The 18,323-nt window shown below is 39.0% G+C and overlaps 1 protein-coding gene across 2 annotated transcripts in view; it reads left to right on the top strand.

The window, feature by feature from the left end:
- GRB14 (growth factor receptor bound protein 14) overlaps window positions 1-18,323 on the top strand; it is a 54,171-nt gene that overhangs the window by 8,869 nt on the left and 26,979 nt on the right. The window contains exons 1-2 of one of the 2 annotated variants that reach the window (XM_087881984.1): window positions 2,775-2,837; window positions 9,222-9,378. In XM_087881984.1, coding sequence (XP_087738110.1) covers window positions 2,775-2,837; window positions 9,222-9,378 — 220 coding nt within the window. Of the gene's footprint in view, window positions 1-2,774; window positions 2,838-9,221; window positions 9,379-18,323 lie in introns of those variants that run through there. The other variant, XM_034426491.3, reaches the window with a different exon arrangement.

The following is an 18,323-nucleotide window of genomic DNA, read 5'->3' as shown; positions in this document are numbered from 1 at the left end:
AAGCCATCGTGGCTGAAAACGGAGCCTTGATGAGTGACGGCGAGCTGGCCATGCTCATCCTGACCATTTCCCCCCCTGGCCCCCTAGGTCAAACACAACCCTGATGTGGCCCTCAATGAAATTGAGTTCGACACCCCCGCCCTACATATTGTAGTTGTGGGGAATGGGAGATTTTTCTGGCAGTGATGGAAGCCTATTAGCAGGAAGTTGGACTAGTATGATATGGCGCAGCACTGCCCTGTAGCATTAGGAGATATGAAAATGCCTGTTCAGTTAGTCCTAGTCAGGGCTACCTCAAGGACATTACGGAAAATTAACGGGGTTGCTACATTCAGCCTCAAAGTTACTTGATTTCTATCAGATCTAGTATTAAGTAGGGCTTGTATATAACTGAAGGCAATAAAGAAATGGCTATGTATTTTATCCTGAGGTTATTGCATTGCATTGCATTGCATGGATTTCATGAGAGTAGGAATAAAATACAAGGTTAGAAAATTTGGCAGCAGATATGGTTGCGTTGTGTTTGGCTTTATAGCTTACTGAGACATCTTCAATTTAAAAGTAACAAGGCAAGGAGCAAGGTTTTGACCTTGGCTAGATCTTGTAACTACTTCTATTCAGCTTGTTGGGAATTTCACATATTTTTGTGATTGAAAGCGATAGAGATTGAAAGAGTATGAAAAAAAAATGACCTTAAAGAAATAATTGCACCATAATAACCATGTTCAACAGCATTGCAGATGCTCTGTCACATATCCAGAGTTGTGGCATGTGGTTTGTTTGTTCACTGAAGGGAGCAAATTTGTTTTAAGAAATACAGATCTGTTAGTTCAAAGTGAAAGGAACAAGGAAGCCTATGAGAGTGGAAGTCATAATCACAGGAGGTTGCCTTCCTTTATGTATTTTTATCACAAATTACTTTTACTTTTTTATATGCAGGCTGCATATGATAGATAGATTAGAGAGGCAGGCAGGCAGGCAACACCTGCGTAATGAACTGTGAGGTAAAAATGTTGCATGCTAGCTGATTGGCTGAGCTGCTGTGATGTCACTGAATCAAAAGGTCCAGGTTGTCGAAGCTCTGGTTTCAGTTTAGGGAGCTGGGATGTTCATTACTGAACATTAATAAACTAATGTCCAAGGGCTTCAGGGATATTCATTAAAGATAAAGCAATTAGCTAGACCAGAAATGCACAACTAAAATTCCAGGACTGCTAGTGCTCCTCCCTCCAGCCTCCGAAAGTTATTACTGTATAGCAATGTGATAGAAAGGAACAATTATTAAATACCTTATGAGATTATATTAACTACCGGTATATTAATTAAATGGAAATAAAATGAAAGAAATTTTTGTCCTGGTCCCTGAGCTATAAAATACCAGAGGCTATCTGCAAATATTGGGTAAGAATGCAAAAGGTTGAGGAAAAGTTGAATTTTCCTCTCTGTTTGGAAGCATTTGTGTAACCTTTTGTTTGCTGGGTTTATTTCACATGGGAAATAATCTCTTCTGGGATATGTCTTTGCTGCATGAAAATTGTATGACTGTGCTTTAGTGCTTTTGTCTGGTCCACTTGAAAATCTGAGGACCTTAATCTCTTGAAGGTTTGCAACATAAAGAAAGGATAAGCTGCAACAGCAATAACCAGACATGCTCTGGCATGTTAAGGCTCCTGTATTAAGAAGTAAGCTATTAGACCATTTGCTATTTTTTTTTCCATAACTGATTAGGATTTAATTCTTTAATTTTGCTAACTAAAGCAGCCCAAATGCACATTGTCCTCCTTTGTCTATCATTCGTGGTCATTGAACTGCATTCCATTGGCTGCCTACCCAACTATTTGAAGAAAGTAAGATAGTTCTGGCATGAATTACTGGGGTCTACATGCCGAAGGTATTTTAAGAAATTAAGGGAAGAGATATGTGAGTGAATATATATAAGTGTGTGTTTGTGTATGGGTATACACATGCCAACATGCTTCACGCTTCTATATTTACATGAACTGTGCAGCGGCTGTTAAACAAGAAAATAAAAGCAGTCCTGGACTTTTGCTGATGCAGCTGGTTCAGTTTAGCCTTCTGCTATTTCACATGGCAAGACGTTATCCTCAGTTGACCTTAACAAGGCGGAGTCTACTTGCAGCTACTTCTTGCATCCTAGTCAAAAAGTAAAGTGGCATTTGATTTGAAGGCGGCATTAGCTTCCCTGGACCAATCCAGCATCAATTTTTGAGATGTATAGCAGTCTTGATTTTGAATATTTCCTGACTTGACTAAACAGCAATGTTGGGTTTTACATCTTGTTTAAAAGTTACTGCTTGCAGTAATGTAAGATATAAGATACCTGCCTTTCCTTTCAAATAAGGGAAAGGGATCTATCTTTGGGGTAGAGGAGGAAGAGAGAAATCGGATGCAATTTCTTGCTTGCAAGTAGATGAAGGCACAGAGAAAGGGGCTTGGGCTTTGAATTATCTCCCTGAGTTAAAACTTGTTTCTTTAACCACAATAAAACCAAAGAGTCATAATGTGTTTTCAAGGGCAGCCTTCCCTTGTCTGTTCTGCACCTTCTGATTAGTTGCCATTGGTCAGTTCTATCTGGACAGTCCTTAATTGGCTTTCTGAAGGAGTATATTCAAATAAACAGCATGCCTTTCATTATCTCTTTCCAATGGCCCTTCGGGAGGTGTGGCTGTCTTGAGAACTGATTCTTCAAGAATTCATCTTTCTTTTGCCAGTAATTTGGACAAGGGACTTTAGTTTAGCTGTCAACAACCGAAATGAACTTGTATGGAAGAAGAGCAACCTTGCCTGTGAATTCTCCAATAGTTTTGCCAAGAAGGGTAGGTGACTTTGTGAAGTGTGGAGTGAGGAAGGGAATGTGTCTGTCATGAAAACACATGCTGTTACGAAGTTAGGTGTAACACAATATACGGAACTGTATAGAAGAGTTGTAGTGGCAGGTAGGAAGGAAAGCTCAGTGGCACAGACTTGGGAGGAACTGTCTCCTCCAGGAAGTGGCCGAGGTGTGGGATATAGAGTGTGTTGGTGAACTCACTTTTTCAGTGCTGTTGTAACTTTGAACAGTCACTAAATGAACTGTTGTAAGTCAAGGACTACCTATAGTCTCACAGCAATGATCATACATAAAAATAGACTCTTTCCTAGTTGTCTGCCCATTAATCACAACAAGAAAAGTTCTGGTTTCGATTGAATCTTAACTTTAAAATTCCTTGTATCAGTGTATAGATTTGAACCCAATTTTTTCTGCCTTTTTACATGTCCACCAGGCCTGATAAAATGACCCTTTGTGTTGCCCGCATTTCCAACATAAATTTGAAATGCCCTTATATATTCTGACTATCAAATTCAATTCATGACTGTTCAGAAAAGCTGAGGTAAAAAAGAAATATTATTTCTAGAGTGGCAATGAGTTTTCAATATATAATGAGATTTGCTCAGTAAAGTCATATGAAATAAATATTTTAACCTGTCTGACTTGCTGAAAGCAATTCAAGTTCTTATAAAAGGATATAAGATTGTGTCCTGCTGCTTAATTCCAAGTGCAAAGGATTTCAAAACGGCTTCTGGATTGTTAGTATTAAGGCTGGTTTATAAGGATGGTAAAGTTAGACATTTGCCTAAGTCTCCAAATCAGTGAAGGTTCTACTACTCTAAAAGTACTACTATTTGCATTTTGCACAGAAAATACTATGTACTATCTAAAAGCATATTCTATTAATATAGCCAACGTTTTTCACTTTGGATGGCCCGCAGAGATTGTTAAACCCAAAAGCTTCAAAATAATGGGGCCCATACATTAGTAAAATATTATTGAGATAAACAAATTATGTATTTTTTAAAGGTTGCAACATAATCCAGTTTGTGTGTGCATGAGTTTTTAATAAGCTGAATCTGGTCCACTTATTGGATTTTGTAAGATTTTATAACTTTGAATATAGGGACTATTCTTTTCACTGGACACGCTGAATAGTTAAATAGTATTTAGTAAAATTCATCAATATATAAATTGACTAACCAAATAAATAAATGCATCATCTTTTTGATTTTGCTGCATGCTAATTCTACCAATTTAAGTTAGAAGACTTGAGTGGTAGAATATAATTCATTTAAAATTTCTATTTAATCAAGTGAGGAGTTTTTGGAGCTATTTTTGCAATAGTATATAGCTTATGAAAATATGCTCATATGGTGCTGGAGAATAGTTAGAATGCTTCATAGATTGGTCTATTAATGTCTATTCAAAAATAAATATCATTTATCACCTGGGTCATGCATAAGAATAAATCATATATTTTGGCTTGGTGAACCCACCCATCATGACTTAATGTTGTATTTAAGCCAAAATACCATGATTTACTGAAGAAAAAAATATTATTCCTAGATAAGAGGATATATGATTACAGCTGTTATCTCAAATTCCTTGAGATTTGGGAACAACATATGCAAGTATCTGTGGCTTACCTAAGTCAATGTAATTGAACTGATAAGCAATGAGAAATAAGTTGTCCTGATCAAGCACCTTAATCTTAGGAACTGATTTAAGGATGGATACATTACAGGGGTGGGATTCTACCAGTTTGGACCGGTAGCTCTGACTATCAGCTGGGAGCGAATGGTTTGCTCTGACAATCAGGTCGGCCCAACCACCCGCCCCGCGCTTTATTTACCTTTATCTTCTCAGCTGATTGGCACGGCAGAGCAGATTGCTGAGCCTCAGCTGTGTTTCTCCCAAGTGGCAACACAGAAAGTATTTGTAAAACTGTGCATGCAAAGCGTGTGTGTGTGCACGAAGCGTGCGATCACCAAACCAGTTGTTAAACCAGCAGCATCCCACTACTGGATACATAAGACAACAGAGGGAGGAAGTTTCATGAAATGATTTGTGAAAGTGCCTATCTATGAATACTACACACATTATAAAAATGGAATAGAATTTGCCCCTTTGCAAATTTATGGAGGCATTTTTCAAATGCTTCCACAAGTACTTTCATAGACATCAGAAACCTGTCAAATATCATTTCAAAACAGTGGATCTTAAAATCCTTGTCCTGATTTCCAGCAGCAAGTTTACAAAGAGAAACTGGACTACTGTATCAGTCTTTTTCAAGCTGGCACTTCTGGGTGTGTGGTCTTTAACTCTCAGAATTTTCCAGCTACCATGGCCTTTGCTGAGATTTCTGGGAGAGGAAAGTTCACTTATCTGGAGAGTACTCAGGTTGGGGAAAAATGAGTTAGGACATCACAATAAGTGAGAAGCAAGCAGAATAAAATTAGATAGAAATGAGGTGAAGTCCATTCAAAGAGAAAGGCAGCAAAAGACTTTAATAGAAGACAGGTCATTTTTTAAAAAAAATCAGGAATAAGGTAAATAAGTCCTCTACTTTTCAAGATAATGTCTGTTTATGTATATAGATGGGTAATAGTTACATATATATGTTACAGATCAGCTTTTAAAGTCAAGTATAGGCTGGAGGAATACATCTGAAAGACATATTTGTATAACAATAATCTGCCCATATACTGCATTACAATTATGAAGAGGTGAGCAGATTTGACCTAAATAACTACTGGGCACATATACCTAAAAATAATTCTGCACAGAACAAAATGCTTTAAGGTTTAAATAAAATTCAGATCTTTTTCCTAATCTCAGATTACCTCGTGATAAATTTATGTACTTTTTTTTTTTTTGCATGACCGATCTCTATTTTGTAATATTTTCTGTCATATCCCTTTGCTTCTTCAAAAGCAAAGACACCACAGTGGGTAGTTATTTTAATACTTTTGCACTCTCTATTGTCAAGGCAACGCTTTCGATGACCTTCCCACATTTCATGATAAAATTGGACTATCAGATATATATTAGAGTATCTGATTGCACAGTTGCACGAATGCCAACAAGTGAAAATATTTATACAACTTCATAGCTTGATGATTCTCAGTAGAACATACCTCCCCCTTGAATGCTTGATTTCTCTTTCCACCTCCATATCCATTTCTTTGAATTATGTTTGTTGTAGGGACCAAGAACTTGTTGCTTCATTTGCCAACATTTCAGGGTTCAGAAAAGCATTTTCTTCCTGAGACATGCCCTTGGGATCCAGGAGAAAAAAGAATCAGTGTGGCTGAGAAAATTACTACTCCCATTTCTTCAGCTGAATCCTCTTTCAAATAAATTAAGCCTCCAGAAAATCAGAATCTGATTTTGGATTGTCAGATCTTGAGTAGCCTACTGGACTTTACTTTAGCAAGCAGTAAGTCTTTCCTCTGTGGATATTTGGATTCTTTGGAGAGGGATTGACACAGAGTGGTACAGCGTTGAAATTACATGCGAGAAATTGTTCTCACCTTTGATTGTAACTTGATTCTTACCTTTCTTGAGACAGTTCTTTGCAGATGCTACTAAAATGACTTCATAAATTGTGCATACTTGTGAATTCTGTGGGCTTTCCCCCTGTGAAATACCATAAACTTAAACTTCATATTTTATCCTTTTTTTACTTAAAAAGCATGTATAAGTGTTCTGGACATTTCATTTGTGATATTTCAACCTCACTTTTAAATCTTCTATTAAATCATATCCAGATCATATCATGTATCATTTTAAAATCACATATAAATAGAAGATCAGTTGTCAGTTAAAATCTTCCATATTTTACATACAGTATTTCAACATGTCTTAGCTTACTACACATAATGCTGTCCCAGTACACCCAGTGTGGGCTGGGTCATACATGATACTGAATCATGTAGTTGTTGGGTTTTGACTTAATATGTTACATGAATCTAACTATTGTAATTTATATACCCTAGTTTGGCCTAAAATGTTGTGTGAACCTAGGCAATTAGGATTTATGGTTAAATGAAGAATGACTTCACAGAATGTGAGTTTCATTGATAATTAATTTCGGCTGCATGATAACAGGGACATTTATGTATCATGGTAGGGTAGAGCTATCTAACATGGGTTGCAAAAACATAAACAACCATTAGATGGCAGCAAGGAGATATAGTGGGCAACTGATATTTGTACCACAGCCATGGTAACAAACACACACTGTTTGCAATTCTTGCATTTCATACATGCAAGTTGAATTGGGGTGAAATGTGTGAGGAGAGACCATAGATCCTGCATTTAGTAAACAATGGTTTTTATCCTGATAGGGCCAATGCACTTCTTTTTTTAATTGATTAAAACAAAACAGAATAGTAAGCAATTAATGTTGCTTAATGTGGACCCAAATACTGGACTATAATGTGTCATAGGTTCCTCAGCACCATGTAATAGCGGCATCCCAAAACGAGAAGAATAGATGAGTATGGATATGACATTCTCTTCCTGTCCTTGTGGTGAATGGAATGGAGGGGAGGGTGAGGGAGGGGAGAGGAGAGGAGAGGAGGGGAGGTTAGTTCTACAAAGCTCCCACTTCTCCTAAAACTCAGAATCTTTGTGATTAGATCATAAGGAACTAGCTATAAATCAAACCATTGAAATCCTAACCCTGTCTACTGTAGGATTTCAATAGCATTTAGTCCGATGAAAAAGATCCCTTTATAGCAGGGGTGGGCAAATGTGGCCCTTTTACAACCTGTGGACTTCAACTCCCAGCTGCCAAGCTGTCGCAGGAATTCTGGGAGTTGAAGTCCACAGGTTGTAAAAGGGCCACATTTGCCCACCCCTGCTGTATAGTCATAGTCTATCCAGAGCCTTTTTAAGTGGAGATACCGAGGGTTGAATCTTGGATCCTTTGCATACAAAGCAAGTGTTTTGCCACTGAGCTATGGCTCTAAACAGTTATTAAATGTATGATGATATTGAGGATCACATACAGCACAATTCTTACTGTGGATGGTTTTTTTCTATGGCCTGAAACTGTCACCTACTAATGAAACTAATATTTTAATTGTGGGTAAGAACACACACACACACACACACACACACACACACACACACACACACTGCTAGTCTTGTGACTGTAATAAAAGGAAATACAAAACTCCATATAATCAAAAGAGTGCAGCCTCCTCAGCTGCTGCTAATTTGGGGGAAATTAAATTACAATTCATTTTAATTAGATTTAAATTAAGCCTGATAGCTTTAAGCATGGATAAAGCAGAAGTGGGAAGATGATAAAATCAGATAGACAGACAGACGGATGGTTAGATAGATAGATAAAAAGCTAGGCTTATAAGAAATTAATGTTTCTTAATTGTGTGGGTTTTTTTTTTTTTTTTTACAATGACCATTTTTCACTTGGCACCTCTTATATATGTTCTCTCAGCACCTACAACAAAATCCATATCCTCAGTCCAACAAAGATTACACATCGGAATTGCTCCCAGAGTAACACTGGGCCAGTTGTTTTCTGTCAACCCCGCTTGCCTTACAGGGATGTTATTATGAAGAAAAAGGGACCCTTGTGTTTTGTTTTTTTAATTTGATTTATATGCCGCCCTTCTCCGGAGACTCAGGGCGGCTTACAATGTGCTAAGCAATATTGGCTGTCTTGATTTTCTAGAGCAGGGATGTCAAACTCAATTTCATTGAGGGCCGCATCAGGGCTGTGGTTGACCTCGGAGGGGCCGGGAGGGCATGGCCGACTGGGTGGGTGTGGCCAATTGGGTGGGCTTCGTCAGCTTGACACTACGCCCCAAACATGCCCCAAACTGCTGGCATATTTCCTCTTTGCATTGAGTAGACCAGGCCAAAGCGACGCAGGCCGGCCCCTTATATTTTCCAGGATGGCCCTGCGGGCCGTATCCTACCCGCAGGCATTGTGTTTGACACACCTGTTCTAAAGGATTGTGGGAATATAAAGTTAATAAATACAGGTAGTCCACTACTCACAACAGTTTGTTTAGTGACCATTCGAAGTTACAACGGCACTGACTTTCTGACAAGCAAAGTCAATGGGGAAGCCCACTTAAGAACAATGTTACTAACTGCAGTGATTCACATAACAACTGTGGCAAGAAAGGTCATAAAATGGGGCAAAACTCATTTAACCATCTCACTTAGCAGAAATTTTGGGCTCAATTGTGGTCATAAGTCAAGGACTACGTGTACTATTACTTTGCTTGTTTTTTTTTTTCCTTTGGGTAGTAAATCAGCATAAACCAAGTAACATAATCATGATAATGTTGGTAAGAAATAGTATTACATATTAATTCTATGTTCCATGTCTTTTCCTTCTTTTTAATAGGTAATTAAAGTATATAGTGAGGATGAAACCAGCAGAGCTTTTGAAATACCAAGTGATATAACAGCCCGAGATTTGTGCCAGTTGCTAATACTAAAGAATCATTATGTTGATGATCATAGCTGGACCCTCTTTGAACGTCTCACTTATTTAGGTCTTGGTAAGTATCACTTGCTTTTAAAAGCAGCAATATTTGTTGGGTATCTCTAATGGAGTGGAAAATTGAGGAGGCAGATAGTAAGTCTACAATGTTAGAGGCATTTGTATCCATTAGAAACAATGTGGTAGGATTTACTTGCAAATGCATATGCTCACACCAAGGACCTTAATCCTCAAATGCCCAGATTATAAAAAAATGAGCTAAATCCTCCCCTGGCAGCAAATCAGGACAATTTATGGTAAATCCCACCCTGTCGTAATGTCACTGCACAAACCCCTCTTTTTACACGTCTATATCAGGATGTCACTGCAAGACAGAGCTTCCATAGTGATACCACTTCACATGCTCATATGCTGCATATCTTGTTTCTTGTGTGCTACCCCCCCCCCAAAAAAACCCCCAAAACTAACAAAAAAACCCCCCAAAATCCAACAACCCAGGCCTTTTCACACAGCTGGTTTTGTTTTCTGTTGGTAATTGTTGTCAGTTGCTGGCTGAGGAAAGTCTTTAGATGCTTGTTTTCCCTAGCAAGGAACAATCAAAACACCATATATTTATGTATATATTTAGTCTTTTGCTTGGATTTTTTGGGGAAAAAAAATTATGGGAATCAAGTTTTGTCAGTTGACTTCATTAGTTACTGGTATATTGTAATGTGGACACCCACCCCAGAAACCAAATAGTTTTCCCTATTACCAAGGCTATCCGCATTCAGCTCTTCTTTAAATCTTGTCCTTTTGTTTAAGAACACCTTACTTTTTCTGTTTACTTATTTATTTATTAAATTGATATGCTGCCCATCTCGTTAGCGGGCAACTCAGGGCAGTTTATAAGAGAATAAAAGCGAGAATATAGAGACATTAAAACATTAAAAGCATTGCAAACATTAAACAGGTATTGGCTAAAACTCAGAACCAGTACACAAACGAAATGGAGGTGGCTCTTTCTTAGTGCATTAGCCACCCCCAGCATGGGACACCCCCATCTGGGCTTCAAGCCAATCAACCAGGGATAGGTTTTGAGACCCTTTTGGAAGGCCAACAGCGTGTGGGTGAATTTTGCCTCCAGTAACATGATGTTCCAAAGAGTGGGGCCATAGCAGAAAAGGCTCGTCTTTACTCACGGTTACTATCCCTAAATATTAGTTAGTTTAATAATCAGAAATCTGCAGCATTCTTTGGCTTGATGCAAATGAATAATAATAATATTTCCTGCTGTTGTGATATGAAAAACACACAAAACTTTACTGTAAACTTGATTGAATATAGCTTTAAAAATAGGAGACAAAAGACCTCCTCCTTCCAGTGTCTGGGGGGAAATTGGACAATTTGGGCTCTGCTTTTGGCATGAAGTATTCATACTTGGCAGCTTTGCGCCATCCACTTCAGTCCCTGCCCTTAGCCTCACGTATAGTTTGTTCCCATCCAATATTTTCCAATTTCTGGCTTGCAAGGAAAGATGAGATTCACTCTGGGTAAAAAGCTAGAGTGAGATTTTAATTTGAGCAGGATAATAATTAAGTAATCCCACCATGTTTACCCTCCAACTCTTTCATCATAGTTATCCGCCTGGGAAATAGGTTGAATTTCTGAAAAACAGAATTAAGTTTCTGTTAATTCTTAACAGAATTAAGTTCCCAGCAAGATATTCCAAATTCACTCTTAGGTGCTTATTAATTCATTTACTTTATTTACACACTGTCTCTTTCCACATGATCTGTGTTGTGTTTTGCTGACTAATCCATTCAGTTGTTTAGAAATGTGTTCTCATGAAGAACCAATAATAGAAGAGACAAAATTCTGGGGAACATGGAGGAAGCAAGAGGAGGTTGGATTTGTTGAGAAATCAGGTTCCAGACATTGAGTGCACACTTTTACCAATGTAGAGTTTGCCTGAAATTACATCATTTTTGTTGCTAAAATCTCCTAACAGTTTGTGGAAAACAATCCTAGTATTGGCCCCAATAAGGTAAAATTCACCCACTTGTGTTCTCAATAGATATAGTTCATTCTTATTCCCAATGTGTGGAATATATTATGGTTTCCATCTCTGATAATTATATCTACTGTTGATCAAGACTTGTTCCTAATTGTAGCATGATGCATTTGTATTGTGCCCACTAGAATGTGTGTGGATAGGTGTGCATGCACTACACATATGTGAATTCTATAGTTTTGCAGTTATATTACTGAACTAGCCAGGAAGGATAGCTGGAGCCCTGAAAGAGGAAGTCTTTTTTTTTTTTTAATTTACAGAACTTCTATAATTGTGTTTATACACTGAAGTGGTACATATGATTATTAAGATTAAAGAAAATAGACATTTAAAATGCGGCAGCCAAATAGTGTAAAATATGGTACTTTCCTTCTCCTTTTTCTCCCACTCATTGCCACACTTAATGACAAACAACAACTTACTATGCATGTCTGAGTTCCAAAATAATTTAACTGGTCAAACAAGCTAAGCCAATTCAGAAGAGTTTTCCTCAAGTCCAGTTGCATTAAAGATTCAAGAGATACAGATCACAGAACATTCTAGCATTCATATTCTCCATGGGTATCTTCTCCAGCATAAGTATACTTTTGAAGTGGCAGTTCACTTTAATAACAGAACTAAAACGTATGAAGGAAAAGAAAACTTAATGCTGTTTTTGCACCTATTAATGCACAGATTAGGCTTTTAAATGTCACTTATTTCTCCTTGCCTGGAAAAGGAGAGAATACAATAAGGGTGCTGCATGAATCAGATCAAACACATTTTTCAGACTTGTTTCTAAAGAAGAAGCTGAGAGAGGAAGTCTTGAAGTGAACCTGACTGAACACAGGTACATGACCATGTTCATGAATAGCGATAAAGAAAGCAAAACATGTTTATTTCTCCTCTTTACTGCATTGGAGGACTGTTATCCAGTGGCCCTGTATGGTAATGAATTCCCATCTGGGCAGTGGTGAAATGTAAAATCTGTTACTACCGATTCTGTGGGCGTGGCTTGGTGAGGGGTAATGTGACTGGGTGGGCGTGGCCAACTTTTTTTTTTTTACTTTTAAAAGCATTTTTTCTACAACCTCTTTGGCCGAAGAAATTGTAAAAAAAATGCTTTTAAAAGACTCTGACAATCCCAGCTGAGTTGCCTGATCATCAGAGGCTTTTGTTTTCTTTTAAAAGCATTTTTTTTTTGCTTTTAAAAGAAAAAAAAGGCTCTGACGATCAGGCAACTCAGCTGGGATCGTCAGAGCCTTTTAAAAGCCTTTTAACAACCTCTTCAGCCAAAGAGGTTGTAGAAAAAATGCTTTTAAAAGGCTTTGACGATCCCAGCTGAGCCGCATGATCATCAGAAGCTTTTTTTTTTACTTTTAAAAGCATTTGAAGAAAAAATGCTTTTAAAAGTAAAAAAAAAAAAGCCTCTGATGATCATGTGGCTCAGCTGGGCATGGGGGGTGGCAGGGATTTCTGCTACCGGTTCTCCGAACCACCTACTGACATCGCTACCAGATCAGGTGATCCGGTCTGAACCGGGAGCATTTCACCCCTGCATCTGAGGTAAAAAAAAGTCCCCTCCAGTTGCTATGTCCAGTTTGTGAAGCATTGTACTAATAGTCACTCAGATTCACTGTAGCCTTGACTTCCTATGGACAGATTCTTTGGTGGTGACTGAGGCATTACCCTGTTATTTGAGACCCCCTTGGTCTTGTGACTTCCAAAGAATTGGATAAGATGCTGCCTCAGTTGCCCTGTGCCATGGGTCTCCCAGCTTGTACAGGGAGGGGAATGGTTACAAGTTGGGCTCTGGGAATTCTCAATTCCGCCTTCTGAAGAAGCCATCCCTAGACCTAGTGATGTTAGACAACTATATGTTGGGAAAAGGTTGTTGAGGAAGTGGATTATCTGGCGTCCGCAATGGTGCAATGCAGTGGCGCAGTGCTTAGAGTGCAGGACTTCAGGCTACTTCTGCTGACTGTGGCTGACTGCAAATTTGGCAGTTCAAATCTCACCAGGCTCAAGGTTGACTCAGCCTTCCATCCTTCCAAGGTGGGTAAAATGAGGACCCAGATTGTTGGGGGCAATATGCTGACTCTGTAAACCGCTTAAAGAGGGCTGTAAAGCACTGTGAAGTGGTATAGAAGTCTTAAGTGCTATTGCTATTGCTTTTCAGTCAGGATTCAAGCCCAGTTTTGGGGTGGCATTGGTATCCTTTTGGACTGCCTGCAGGGGTTGGGGGCTGGAGACATTATTTCAGTAGTTTCACTCCTGCCATGTGGGGTATGCCTCTGCCTTTCCCGGGGTCTGGATGGGAGAAAACAGATTGAAGTTGAACCCTAGCAAGTTGGAGTTGTTGATACATCAAGAACCCCTGTTACTACCAGAGTTACTCCTTCTTGGGCAAGCATTACCTATTGGCCAATAGGTTCATGACTTGCGGTATTGCTGGACTCACAACTTCTTCTGCATCAACTTCAGTTGGTGTACCATTGAAGCCTTACTTAGGGCGGGAGGACTCGACAGCAGCAATTCATGCTCTTATTTCCCTTGCCTAGACTACTATAATGTACTTCATTTGGGGTTTTCCTTAAAGAAGTTTGGAAACCACCATTGGTTCAAAAATGCAAGAGCTTCCCTACTTTCAGATTCCAGATATTGGGAACACAGCAATAGTTTCACGAATGCTGCATTGGTTGCCAATTAATTTTGGGTTCAATTGAAGGTATGAGTTTCGGCCTATAAATGCCTTCATGGTTTGGCATCCAGATACCTTCAGGACTGCCTTTTCCCACCAACTTCAGCTTGACGAATTTGATCTAGAAGGCAGAAATTGCTGTAAGCTACCTATAACATTTCTCATAACATTTAATAACAGATAATATCTCATAACATTTGGAGGCCAGAGGTCCCATTTTTCCAATAGTGTTTAAGAGCTTCCTTATAGAGATCAGGCTGGCATCCTCTTGGTTGGCTTTTCTCAAGCTTCTAAAGACCTTTTCCCTTGATCTGAGTTTTTGTTGCCCTTTATTCTCTTTCTATTCTAGTGTTGTTGCAGTTTTATTTTTATATGAAATTTGTTTTATATTGTATTTTTCTCTCTAAGCCACAGAGATTTGTTTTGGATTGTACATGTAGTCCTTGACTTACAAATGTTTAGTGACCATTCAAAGTTACAACAGCACTGAAAAAAAAATGACTTATGACCATTTTTCATACTTATGACCATTGCAACATCCTCTTGGTCACATGATTTACATTCGGATGCTTGACAACTGACTCATATTTATGATGGGTGCAGTGTTCTGGGGTCATGTGATCCCCTTTTGCAACTTTCTGACAAGCAAAGTCAATGGGGAAGCCAGATTCACTTAACAACCATGTTACTAACTGATTCACTTAATAACTGCGGCAAGAATGGTTGTAAAATGGGGCACAATTCACTTAACAAATTTACCACTTAGCAACATAAATTTTGGGTTCAATTGTGGTCATAAGTTAAGGACTACCTGTATTGGCATACAAAATATATAATAAATAAATGCTAGCCTGATTCAAAGAGGGTTTGAATTGTCCTGATAATGGAATATGATCACAATTGGTGCTACCTTCTGCTACCATATATTTCCTTCCTGCTGCTCTCAGTCCTTGCAAGATGCATTTTTCATTATCCTCACTTGTTGCACATATCAGTGAGGCAAGGTGGCTTATGATCTATCATACCCTGTTCTTTGCCTTTCACAGCAGACTATTGAGATATGGCCATACAACTCATCCAAAGTTTCCAGATATTTTTTTTTTAAAAAAAACTCTATATACTGGGGAGGGGGAGAATAATTCCATAATTTATATTTACTTTCACATACCTTGACCTTAGGGTCAACCCAACATAGCCAGTCAAAATATTGTTGCAAGGGCATTGTTGACTGTCCTGGGTTTACAGAAGTCTTATCCTACTGCATATTTCTGTGGGGACAGTAGATGCTGCCTTCTAAATTACATTTTCTTCTACTGAAAGAGACCTGTCAGCATCCTCTTACAGGGTCATAAATTATCCCAGTGCAATTTGATTTAAAGTCCGCTAACACAATAGAGGAATTCAAAACTACAGCTGTCGAACTTCTGGAAGCCTAAATCAAACAATACTGTTTTGGCAGCATTTTAGCCATAGTCCACACGCTGGTGTTTAAAAAAGAATCATGGAAGTTGAGAGAGAGGGGGAGAGGGAAAGGAGAGGGGGAGAGAGAGAGGGAGAGGGAGGGAGAGAGGGAGACTTTTAAAGCTGGGCCTACGTTAGTAATGTTTGCTTAGGCTTATGAGAGCAAGTGCTTTAGGGGAATATAATAGTTTATGCCTAATGTATAATTGTGAAATATACCCCTAATGTGGAATTCATTTTAGTGGTTTTTTTTTTTTTAAACAAATGGTTTCAGTACCTTCTGTGAACAACTTTCAATAAGACAAGCAATTTAAAATAAATGAGAGAGAATAGCAGTTACTGAAAGCGGCATAAAATAGCTCTTTGCAATCCATTGCAATCCTTCATTTACTACAATTCCCATCGTGTCTGGGAATGCTTTCTGTGTACAAAGACATCTTTCTCTGGATCCTTTTCAGCCACGATGTAAAGTTTGAGAGCCTCTCTTTCCCTTGTATCAATATTAATTACAATTATTTTACAGCTTCTGTTCATCCTCTCTTCTTGTCGGTACTAAGTTATCTTCAGTCATTGGCATTAACAAATACAGTAAGTTAAAATACTCAGAGGGAGCGAAAAGAGAAACACCCCGCCCCCCAGAAACCTATGAGAGCTGTAACTGGAGTTCATGATTAAAACCTATCTTTAATGTGTTACAGAAGTGCAACAGCAGATTTTCTCAATCCATGCCTTTATACCAAATTTATCTTCTTGTCTTCCTTAAAGGCCTTTAAACTTTCTGAATTGGTTTCTGTTATAGAGGTGCAACTCCTGTTTGAATGGGTCAGTGATCCCATCATCCTTTCCCCAAGAGTCAGGATTCGCATTGATGATGCTTGGCGATGATTCCATTGGAATGCAATCCTACACGTTGGAAGAAAGGTCTTTTCTCTTGGGACCTTAGATCCGCAGGAAATCAGAGTTGTTGGGCAGAACAGAACCTTCCCTAACAGCGGTTTTAAACACCCCCCCCAAATCTGAGCCTTTCCAAAAAATTGGGACACTGCTGATCTAGGTTAGGGTTCGAAGCTTGAGTTGTTGGGAGTCAGGCAGCATACAGATTTAATAAGGAGGTAAATAAATTCATGGGAATCTCAGATCTGAAATGTGCAGAGAGCACCAAGCTAAAGAAAACTGTCTGCCTTCACAGAAGAAGTTACTAAAAGTTCTGGGCATCTGTATAAAGCAGTGGTGAAAGACACCTGCTATTGTTTGACTAGAAACCCAGAACCAAACACAGCCGTCTTTGCCACAATTCAAACACCTACCACAAAGGCCTGAAACAGTCCTCTTAATTCTATTAATGGTCTTAAATGACCTTTCCCCCATCCCATTTCTTCCTTCCAAAAGAATATTCTGCCCCATTTGGAAATTCTGGAAAAAGGAAGTTAAGCGAAGCAAATACTGTACAGTGCTGTTTTTGAAGTAAGTAGCATAGAAAAGGAAAATGCTGTTTTTATCAAAGAATTCAGTGCTTTATTTACCAAAGTCAAAGGTATTGCAGAAGCATGCATGCATGCACGCACGCACACACACACACACACACACACACGAACAAAAAGAAGATTAAACACAGGAAAAGAACTCACAGCTGGGGTTTAGCACAACAAGCCCATGATGCATAACACATCTTGAGCTCTGCTAAGTAGTCACCTTGACAGGTAGAGAAGCATGCTTGATATATTTGCCTCTAATTTTCTCAGTTGCTATCACAACTGCGAAAATAATGTTAATAATAATAATAATAATACTGTCACATTCCTTCACAGTTCCATGCAAAACTTCTCTTGAAGACCCCTGTACAATGAGCAAGGCAGGGGATGATTCAAAAGGACTGATCTCTGTTTTTGTCATTGTGTGAATCTTACGAAATGTATCAGGTTGCTTCCCAGTAGAAAATGGTGAAAAAAATGTGCTTTGGTTTTTCTAGTTTGAGAATAAACAATTCATGATAAGATAGCAGTTTCAAATTCTTTTACTAACACTCGGCAGCTGCTCCAGGGCTTGGAGGTCTAAACTTGTGAATTGTAGTAAATTGAAAATGAGATTTTTATTGCAACAATAATGTCAGATTTCATAATAAATGTATGTGCTAAATGTTTACGCACCATATTAATTATTAGAAAATCACTCTCTTCTCTTTGCTGTGTACTCCCATCTGCTTTTAACCTTGATTTGTGCAGCTATAATATGCCCAGCATCAGTCTTTTAACATTTTGCTGCTTGATTATATTTATTTCCAAATGGTTTGGGCAATATAGGAAATACATTTGGAGTGAACTCTACATGGAGGCCCTGGGAAGCTCTACCAATGCATGGTATTCCCCTGCTGGTAAGGGTTACAATTGGTTAGAAGTGACTTTAGAAGGGATAGGTTATATGGGTGCAGAATGCGGCCGCGCGGGTAGTGATGGGAGTGTCTCGACACTCCCACGTTACACCTCTCCTGCATGACTTGCATTGGTTGCCAGTTGCCTTCCGGGTGAGATTCAAGGTGCTGGTGATTACCTATAAAGCCCTACATGGCTTAGGCCCGGGATATTTGGCGGACCATCTGCAGCCAGCAACAGCTTCCCATTGCCCTGTGCGTTCCCACAGGGAGGGCCTACTCAGGGTGCCATCGGCCAGACAGTGTTGGCTGTCTAACCCAGGGAGAGAGCTTTCTCTGTGGGAGCACCCACCCTTTGGAATCAACTCCCTCGGGAGCTCCGGGTGGCCCCCGACTTTCGCTCTTTCTGCTGTGGCCTGAAAACGTGGCTATTTCACCTGA

This window comes from Pantherophis guttatus, chromosome 1 (genome assembly GCF_059756535.1).
Source record: "Pantherophis guttatus breed Tessera chromosome 1, ASM5975653v1, whole genome shotgun sequence".
In the NCBI taxonomy this organism is placed as follows: Eukaryota; Metazoa; Chordata; class Lepidosauria; order Squamata; family Colubridae; genus Pantherophis; species Pantherophis guttatus.
This window is presented reverse-complemented; position numbering and strand designations above follow the sequence as displayed.